This window comes from Mus pahari, chromosome 11 (genome assembly GCF_900095145.1).
Source record: "Mus pahari chromosome 11, PAHARI_EIJ_v1.1, whole genome shotgun sequence".
Classification (NCBI taxonomy): domain Eukaryota; kingdom Metazoa; phylum Chordata; class Mammalia; order Rodentia; family Muridae; genus Mus; species Mus pahari.
In genome coordinates, this window is record NC_034600.1 from 401,156 (window position 1) to 411,850 (window position 10,695).

Sequence of the window (10,695 nt, forward strand, 5' to 3'; positions counted from 1 at the left end):
GTAATATGTGTGTGTGTGTGGGGGGGGTGTAAAGAAAGGAAGTAGTTTTGGAAAAGAACATGTTAAGACAGGGACAAAAGGGAGGACAGACAATAAAAGGAGGAGGAACAAAAGGTCACAGTGTACATACACCATTAAATAACAAACTTTACTTTTCTTTGGCTTGCAGCTTTACTTTCCCTTGCACTAAGATAAACTATCCTTTACACACACAATGTAGTAGAAACAGTTTAGATCCTGGTGCAAGGGCAATGGTTTTACTAGTTACTTTTTTCTTGTGATTAAACACCATGACCAGGCAACTTATGGAGGAATGACTTTACTTCAGTTTACGGTACAGAAGGGATCAAAGTTCACGACAGAGGGCAGGCATGGTACCAAGCTGCCTGGTGGCTGAAGCAGGAAGCTGAGAGTTCACATCCTCAATGGTACTCAGGAAGCAGAGTGAGCAAACTGGATGCAGAGGGAGCTCTTCATTCACAAAGTTCACCTCTGGTGACCTACTTCTAAATCTCTCCAAAGAGCCAACAACTTGGGGCGTAAATGTTCAAATGCTTAAGACTACAGGGTTAACATTTCTCATTCAAATCATGACACTGTGAATGTCGTGAGACAATTAGGGCAGCAGGAGCTGAAGCAGCAGCTCATATTGCCTCAACAGTCAAGAAAGCAGAGGGAGAGAGAGGAGCGGGTTCTCTCGGTTCACTTTCTCCTTTTATACAATCCAGGATCCTTGCTTAACAGAGATGGTTTGGTTCCTCCCACAATCAACAGGTCCGAGCACAATTATCCTATAACAAAAAAACCAACACCCACCCCAAACTTTTCCAAGACTGATCAGAATCAGGGATGAATGGGTTAAAAAGGACTTTGCAATTTTTTCATACTTGCAGAGTTTCTCTCCAGGATAAATGTTCTGGTGGACAGAAAGCTCAAGGTAGCACATAATACCTTGCCCCACACTTCACACTTGAAGGGACTCTTTTGAGAATGATTCACACTTGAAGGGACTCTTGAGAATGAGCCCTTTTGCTGGTTGTTAGAGTTGTGAAGTACAGTAAAACATTTGTCCACATTCTTCACATCTGTAAAGTTTCTCTACAGCAGGAAATACCTTGTATCTAACAAAGCCCTAACAATTAAAGTATGGTTTCTCTTCAGTATGAATTCTTGTGGTATCATTTAAAGTCTGCAGTACAGTAAAGTTTTGACACATTCTTTGCCTTTGTGGGGTTTTCCCCAAAGTGAATTACTGGTGGTTAGTAAGTCTTCAGCAGGTATAGAAGACCTCACCACACTCTTCCCATTTGAAAGGCTTCTCTCCAGTGTGAAGTAATTTGTGCAAAGTAAGGTATGAGTGCGTAGAGAATCCCTTCCCACAGTCTTCACACTTGTAAGGTTTCTCTCCGGTATGAATTCTCTGGTGTTTAGAACGGCCTGAGCGAGTACAAAAAACCTTCCCACACACATCACACTTGTAGGGATTTTGAGAATGAATTCTTTGATGTTCCTTAAGGAGTGAAGGGTAGCTATAGGATTTCCCACACTCTTCACATTTGTAGGGCTTCTCTCCAGAGTGACCAAGTCTATGCCTCATAAGGTAGGAATGAGTGGAAAAGGCTTTCCCGCATTCCTCGCAGTTGTAGAGCTTCACTTCAGCATGGATTCTCTGGTGCTTAGAAAGTTCTGAGCGAGTTCTAAACATGCTGCCACATATTTCACAATTGTAAGGTTTCACTCCAGAATGAATTCTTTGATGTTCCTTAAGGATTGAAGGATAACAAAATGTTTTGCCACACTCTTCACATTTGTATGGTTTCTCTCTAGAATGGCCCAATTTGTGCCGAATGAGGTAGGAGTGAGTAGAAAAGGCTTTCCCGCATTCCTCACAGCTGTAGAGCTTCACTTCCGCATGGATTCTCTGGTGCTTAGAAAGGTCTGAGCTAGTTCTAAACATGCTCCCACATACTTCACACTTGTAGGGTTTCACTCCAGAATGAATAATCTGATGTCCCTTCAGGTTTGAACGATAGTAGAATGTTTTCCCACACTCTTCACACTGGTAGGGTTTCTCTCCAGTATGAATTCTTTGGTGTTGGTGAAAGTATGTTGACCTACGGAAGGCTTTGCCGCATTCTTCACAACGGTATGGTTTCTCTCCAGAATGAATTCTTTGATGCTGCTTTAGGGTTGAGGGATAGGAAAAGGCTTTCCCACATTCTTCACACCTGTAAGGATTCTCTGCAGAATGAATTCTTTGATGTTGCTTAAGGAATGAAGGTAAATAAAAGGCTTTGCCACACTCCTCACACCTGCAGAGGTTCTCTGCAGAATGAGTTCTTTGATGTTGCTTAAGCAATGAAGGGAAATAAAAGGCTTTGGCACACTCCTCGCACTTGTAGGGTTTGTCTCCAGAGTGGATTTTCTTGTGTATATAAAGTGCTGAGCGAGTACTAAAGGCCTTGCCACACTCTTCACACTTGTAGGGTTTCTCTCCTGTGTGGATCCTCTGGTGGATAGAAAGTGCTGAGTGAGCACTAAAGACCTTCCCACATTCTTCACATTTGTAGGGTTTCTCCACAGGATGAACTCTCTGGCGCTGAAGAAGGAGTGAGTTCCAATCAAAGGTCTTGTCAAGTTCTTGACATTTATAGGGCTTTCTCCCTGGTGAGGAAAAGCTGAGATATGAATGAGATCCAAGCAACACTCTTTATGCTTACAATGCTTATCTTTAATATGAGGGGTTACTCATATTTTATAAACAAATGGGAAACTACAATATATTTTCATACTTATACTAACTGTAGAGAAATTCAGAAAATACTGTAGATAGAAATAACAAACTTCTACTGAAAGGTGAAGACAAAAGTAGAATATAGAAACACTGCAACCATATCCAAAGTTAAATGGCTAAGGGATCGATAATACCATTAAAAATAACGGAAACTCTTATGCTAACAGAAATAAGCCCACTAGACAAATTGGTTGATCATCAGACATAGACAAAAAGCAAAATTTATCTAAATCGGGTACTTTTCTGCTGCCGTGGTAAAATATCATGACTAAAGCAATTTACAGAAGAAAGACTTAAGTTAGACTTATGGTTCCAAAACATTCTGAATCCATCATGGAGGACCGGATGAAAGCTAATAGCAGGAATGATGGCTAGAGCACAAGCTGAGGCTCGTTTTGTGAATGCAAACTGTGAAGCAGAGAATCAAACCAGCAGTGCAGGCAGGATTTGAACTCTGAAATCCTGACCCCAGTTATGCGCTGCCTGCAGCAAGGCCGACCACCAACTGGGAACCAAGTAATCAAATACGGATCCACTGAGAGACATCCTTATTATACAGTAGATATCTGGATATCTGGAAGTTAATTTGATTTGCCTTAAATTAAATGGATGTAGAGATGCATAGTTTTATATTAAGAATAGAGTTTTAGTTTTGGAGATTTGAAAATATTTGCTTCATAACTCATTTCAAGAGTTGAAGACAGTATTTTATGTTACATTTTTATAACAAAGAAATAGACTCCTGGAAAAATACAGACTTATGAGAAACTTTCAAGTTCATGTATAAAAGATAGAGTTTTTCTAAAGGCAGCATTTCTGTCAATGAGTATATCATAAAGCTAGCCTATTTATAAGAATACTCATTCATGAGATAAACAATTGAATAACGAGATATGTAAGACATGAACGTATGAGATTCACATTTGCTCATAAAGGACATACAGTCCTGATTTTTTAAAAATCAGAACTAAAGCTCATATATTTCTGTAAAAAAAAAAATCTCCCAGTCAGAACTCTGACCCATATTTGTTCCTGTTTCAGAGAACAGCAGGGATGGAAATGGAGAGCAGCCTGAGGAAAAGAAGGTCCAGCGACAGGCCCAAAGTGGGAGCCAGCTCAAGGGGAGGCTCCAGGGCCTGACACTATTACTGAGGCTATGGAGTGTTCACAAAAAGGAACCTAGCATGACTGCTCTCTGAGGGACCCAACAAGTAGCTCAAAGAGTCAGATGCAGTTATTTGCACCCAATCAATGGACAGAAAAAGCTGACCCCTGTGGCTGAACTAAGACCTGAAGGAAGCTGAGGAGGAGGGCAACCCTGTAGGAGGACCAGCAGCCTCAATTTATTTGAACCGCTGAGATCTCTCAGACACTGGACCACTAACCAGGCAGCATACACTAGCTGATGTGAGGCCCCCAACACACATAAAGCAGAGGACTGCCGGGTCTGGGTTCAGTCAGAGGAGATGCACCTAACCCTCAAGAGACTGGAGGCCCCAGGGAGTTTAGAGGTCTGGTTGGGTAGTGGGTAGGGGGTGGGGACATCCTAGTGGAGATGGAGGTGGGGGAGGGGGGAAGAGGTGTGAGATGTGTGTGTGGGGGGGATAAAATATGGAATGTAAAATAAATAAATAAATAAATAAATAAAAATCTTACATTGTCCTGAAGTGTTTATTATTAGACATTCACAAAAATATGTAGGTTGCATGTGTGGAAATAATTTCAGGCAGACTAGAGTGCAAAATAGGAATGTAGTACATAGAACTGCAAAATAAGAAAGGTATTCATGAATGCACAAAATTCTGAAGACCTACCCTGGTGATCTATTAAAAAATATGCTTCTAGATGTGTAGTTCTGGTTTAGTATGTTTTAGCCACAAAAGGAATGTATTTTAAATTGTCACTGAGTATGTTGTAGAAAAAAGTGATTAGAATATAGCACAGTAATTCATAGCTTGGTGAGAAATGTGTAATTTACAAGGATGTACATGACATGGAAGAGTTTAAAGTTATTGCACTTACAGATCTTTAGAAATGTGTGGGAATTTCCAGAAATGTAGGCAAGAGTAAAAAGTCAGTCACAATGGAGACTCAGCAAAGGGAAGAACTCTCTCGACTCATGATGGCAAACACAAGCAGAGCTCACTGAAGGGGGCCAACCAACCTTAGAGACTTAAAAGCACCATAGAGACCTGGCAGATGTCCTTCTGTGACAGCAAAGGACATAAAAGGAGATCTTTACATATGACGTCCACCAGAGCATGTTATCTCGGGAGAAAGCCTGGCTTTCTGTTGGATCTCTAATCTCGCACTCTGCCCTCTGACCCCGTAATTCCTACACACCTGAGTGCACGGAGACAGCTGCTGGTCTCTTCACAACTGAGGGCTCTTGTCTTTGCTCCAGAAATGTGACCAGGTATGGCTTACAGGACGCAAGACCTGTTTGTGGGAAAAGGGAACAACAATGTCTGTGTGTTCTCCTGAGAATTAACATCCTACTCCATTATTAATCTTCTGAGAAAAGATGAAGAACTGTAGAAAGTTACTTCACTGAATGTTTCCTGAGAAGCACACATGGAATACGTAGGTGGAATCTCTAATCTGAAGACCCTTAGCTCCATTACACAGTAAACACGAAAGCTGAAGGGTGAAACATTACTTTAACATGTGTGCTTGGTGCCTCAGGCTACTGGGTTTATAGAATTACAACCAGGATGATGGATGCATATTTCAAAAAACAAACCAAATAGCCATATTAAAAACACAAGAAGAAATACAATAAAATATATTTATTAGAATATCAGCAAAAGTAGGTATATAAGTCACTGCTGCATGGCACAAAGCCCCATGGAATGTTCTACAAATGGGGAAAATTACATGTTGGTGGTGAAATACGAGTTCATGTATGGAAGTGAGCTTTACCTAGGAACACAAGGTTGCTGTAATTCTCCAACATCACATCCCTGTATAGATTCCACTGAGCAAGGTCCAGACATTCCCACTCCTCTGCAGAGAAATCAATGGCCACATCCCTGAATGACAGCATTTCCTAAAAGAAAATTAAACGAAATACATATCAATTAAAGCCAGAATATAACAACATAAACGGCACAATTCCAAGTTTTGCACAGGATAAGAGGAGAGCTAGAATACTTCTGCCACAGGTGAGTAACATACCTAAGGTACTTCTCATATGGTCCACGATCTTACCCCTGACCTATCTCGATGAAAAGAGAATGGAGAGATCCTAGTATCTCTCCTATTTGATGTTTAAGAAAGATAAAAAGGCAATGAATGCATTCACAGGAACATACACATTTGTCTTAGGCTTATTTTATGTACCCCACATACATACATTTCTCACAGGGGAAAGTTAGGATGAGAGAGAAGGTACTTATCAACATTTAATATGCACAGTCATGAATGTGAAATGCAATGAAAATGTAGATTCTGATGTATCAGCTCTGGCAGAGGTCTAGATTTCTGAATTTGTACAGAGTTCAATAGTGATGCTGATGCCAGTGCACCAAGAAACAGGACATGCAGCAGCCAAGAGGTAGAGCAGTAAAGGAAGAACTCACAGACTAAATGGAATAACAAGGATTCTAACAAATCACAAATTAATAAGTGTCACAAGAACACTTGTAGATTTAAAATACACTAGACACACTAACTTTTTTCACCTCTGTTGAGGTTTGGTCTGCTGTTATAAATTGTAATGCAGATGTTGACAGTCAATAGCTGGGCAGAGAAGACAGGCATGGTTTAGAGTTCCTGGGCTTGGGGTCTGAGGAGAACCATGAGGGCAGAGAGAAGAAGGTGAATAGAGGGAAAGCATCATGGGGTAAGAATCTTAAAATAATGGCCACGTGGTTTGGATAACTGAAGTTGTGAGCAGCCCAGACAAAATATGACAAATTACATAATAGGATTATTGGCTGGGAAATAGACAAAATAGCATAGAGAATAGATACCTGCCCAGCTCTTGTGCTGATTAAGGTTATTATAAATATAAAGGTTGTGTGTGTCTTTTATTCTGGAACTAAATCATCAAAGGTGGGGTAGAAACCCCAGATCGGGATTAAATTGTTTTACAACACACCTCTCCTTTCCTTTTTCTGTATGTTTCCTTCTTAGGAAGCTATCTGTACATCTGCCATAATCCTACAGCAGGCTTTGAGCTCATGATACCTGTTCCTCGGTAACCTGTGGTCAAGAATTATAATTTGTGATGCGACTTGCTATTTTCTCTTATTTCAACATTTTCTATGCTTTAGTGTTATTTTTCTTTTTATCACATACAATTCTCAAAATGATCTATGACATCAATGATAACAGTTTGCTTTTCTACAATTAAATATCAAAAATATGAGTAGTGTACATTTTAATAGATTATTTTGTAATTATTGTTTCAGGTGTACTCTGCAGTCTTCGTACCAATTTCATATGCTCATCTAGTCAGACATCTTCCCACTCTCCACCCTGCACCCCTGCTTACAATGTCCAAAATCAGGTTTTCCAGCACCTGGAATGCACTCCATTAGGGTCACCTACAGCTACCACTCTGGATCACTGTTCCACTACCTTCCTCCTCTTGTCTCACTTCACTAAAGTATACATTCCTCATTGCCTCCTCAGGCTTCTCTTCCAACTGACACTGACCCACATTAAGTGTGTCATGCAGCAACCATTTTTGGTTTTAGTCAACATATTTTGGAATACTACGACTCAGAGTATGGAACTGGAATCCTGAAAAGGATACGGCAGACCATGTGTCAGATTTTTCATGAGAAACACAGACTGTAAATTTATTTGGACTATTACTTCTAATATCAATGTCAGATGCCTCACTCTATATGACAGATTTCTCAGTATATTTATATATGTTTAAAATATTCAGTACACGGTTAATGCATGTTTCTAATGAAATATTAAGTATAGTCCATCATGTAAATGGTTGGGTCTCAAACTCTTACCCATGATTTTTATGTACATAAATCTTCATACAAACATTTAATGTACCTAAAAGAGAACAGTTAAACAGTCTTTGAAAGAGTCTTCTAGACACACATAATGTCTCAAGTCACAATACACCATTGCATTTGAAAACTACGGAAGGGCTCACTGGCAGAAATATTTACAACAGAAATGAAAACCTGTACTTCTCATTCTTATTCCTTGAATATATTTTTACCTCCTATTTATATCTTTCTCAAGACTCAAATTTCTTTTTCTATTGCTTCTCTCCATGGCTTCTGACATATTTCAGAGAGACCACCAGGAACTGAATGTCATCACTCAGCACAACTTCTCTTCAGCATTTTCCAAGAATGACATGTCTAACCCAAGGTTACTACATGAGAAAAACCAAAAACCAAACCAAAACAAAAACAAAAAAACATTAATTCCTTCCCTCAGATGGTCACTCAGAAAAACAATAAAATTAAAAGTCTGTAAAGAAAGGCGTCAGGAATGGACACCATGAAACATCAGACTCCTCCCCAACAAGGAGGAAGAAGTCCCAATTTAGCAGTTTGGTTTCATGGTTGGATGGCACACCTGTGGAGGGTAGTGGAGGATGGTGGAGAATGTGGTAGCCATTATCCGTGTGTGGAACTGGAATTCCGGTCAGGCTAAAGGTAAAGAAGCATTCCGCACACAGCTGAACCTGTGGAGTAAGGACTAAGAGGGAAGTGTATATCATGGAGGTTGCACCAGTCAAGGATTAAAGAGGAAAATGGGGAATGATTCAAGTCTCAGAGTGAATGTTTAAGAAGCACAATTAGGAAGAATTCCAGGAAAACCAGAAGACACATCAAGAGGTCCTGACAGAAACTAATACAAATGAATAATTAAAGAAAATAAACATTCCCTGCAAATGTAGAGGAATATTCAAGCAAGGCAAAGAGTAAAATCCCCCTCACACAGTAAACGCAGACAACTACCTATCTGATCACCAACAGGAGCACGTTAGCAGGAGATTTTTAAAGTGCACATCAAATGCAGTCAACAGACCTTCTCAGGTCTACATTTTAAACATCAGCCAGTGTCAATTAGACGGAGTTCTATCAGGTTGGTGCTGAGCCAAGTGACGGGAGCCATCAGAAGTAGTTAGTATATCCATGAACTGTTTTTTAAAATCTTTAATATTTTTACACAGAATTGTACTTAGCTTAAGTCCGTCTTGAGTAATCTATAATATGGAAGATGACTTTGAAGTCCCAGTCCCCCACCTTCACTTCACAAGGCAGAGATAACAAGGATGCTCCAAGAATAGGCTTCAGTTTTGGTTTGGTTTGGTTTCTTTCAATCACAGGTGTGTTTAAAGTATATATACCGCAAGGGCCTATAAGTTACAGGACAGCGTGCCTCTGCTTCGTGCCTACTTCTTAGGAAACCACTTTTGGTGCACAAGGTAGTGTACTCTTCCCACTCTAGATAACGGAAAACACAATGCTGTTCTTGTCCTGTAGGCCAGTGACATTAACTAGGAAGTCCCTGTATTTTACATAAAGGTTAAATAGTCCACAGAAAAATTCATACTGAAGATGGCTTAAAGCCCATGTTCCTAATGAATAATAGGCTTTAATGCCACACAAACACTTGATTTGACTTAAAGTGTTGTGAACTACGAAACTATACAAGAGACAGGCCAAGGAGTCTATTATGTACAAATAAAGGGATCCTAACTGCGCAAAAGCTCTTCGAATTCACCTTTCAATCTTTCTGACGCTGTATAAATGTTTGTAAGTAAATAAGCTGGCAAATGTCTCTAGAAGATTGTTCAGGGAGCATCAGGGAGCCTGGGTGCCACAGTCAGGGACAGTGATAGAGTTAAGGGAGGTTGAGATGCTGCAGTGTGTCCAGAGATAGAAGAGCAATGAAAACACTGTTAGGTATGCAGGGTCACTTCTCCTCCCTAGGGACACTCAAGTCCTTTCCCTGAAGTCACTAATAATCTCCAGGTCATCTCTCTGCTCCCATCAACCCCTCATTTGTTTCTAAAAAGGAGTCCAAGCTTCCGACATTACACAATCTCTGACATAAGTGGATAAGGTATTTTCTAGTATTTTACTCTACAATGTAGGATCAATAATTGCTTGAATAAGCCTTCTCCTTTAGAACATCAGACTGTCTCTACATGTGAGAGTTAAGTCTGAATATTCAGAACACGGAGATGGCCATGAAATATTCCCATTCAAAACAACACACCAAAAAAAAAAAAATCTAATAATTTATTCCAAAGAGAATGGTAGTAAAATCCTATACACCAACCTCCTTAGCAGAACTCTGTCCCTGGAAACTAGGAGCATCTATCAACTCAAACCAAGAGTATTAGGCCGGCCATAAATAGGAGGTGCCAGATCTCCACTTGATCTAAAAGTCCTGAGGAATCTGACCACAGCCTAGTGGCCAAGTGACCACAGCCCACAGGCTTCCTGAGGCTAGCTGGAATGTGGGCTCCTATTAATACCTCTGGAGCAAACAGTAGGCCGGTCCACCCTGCGGGGGGCAATACTGAACCTTCCACCATTCCACATTTTCTGTGCTACAGAGCCAGCTCTCCCACCCCAGAAGCGTATACAGCCGCGTCCTAACAAAGCCTTCACTCACAGCGCCACCCCCATGCTGCTCTCCCCACCCAGATTAGCATCCAGGCTCAGTGGCCCAGCTCAGGTCAGCAGCACAGAATCTCCAACTCGGCTTCTCTCTGCCTCTGGTCCACCTCGGCTCCGCTCCCTCCACGCCAGACCACTCCCCTGCACATTCCCTCAGGCTGCGCTGCTCCCTGGACCAACCTCCATGTCAGAGATCCGACCGAGAGCGAGGAGCAGGACACAGCACCGCTAACTTAGAGGAAGACAAACGTCTGCAGACGGGATGCGGAAGTGCGGTTCGCA

At 41.0% G+C, this 10,695-nt stretch overlaps 1 protein-coding gene across 1 annotated transcript; it reads right to left on the reverse strand.

Moving 5' to 3' along the window:
- LOC110328857 (zinc finger protein 420-like) lies at positions 1 to 10,695 on the reverse strand. The gene is made up of 4 exons (XM_029544096.1): positions 10,594 to 10,695; positions 5,717 to 5,843; positions 5,138 to 5,233; positions 1 to 2,664 (listed from the first exon to the last, which is right to left on the reverse strand). The coding sequence occupies exons 1-4, from the start codon at positions 10,597 to 10,599 to the stop codon at positions 1,271 to 1,273; spliced, it is 1,623 nt and encodes a 540-aa protein (XP_029399956.1). The 5' UTR covers positions 10,600 to 10,695; the 3' UTR covers positions 1 to 1,270.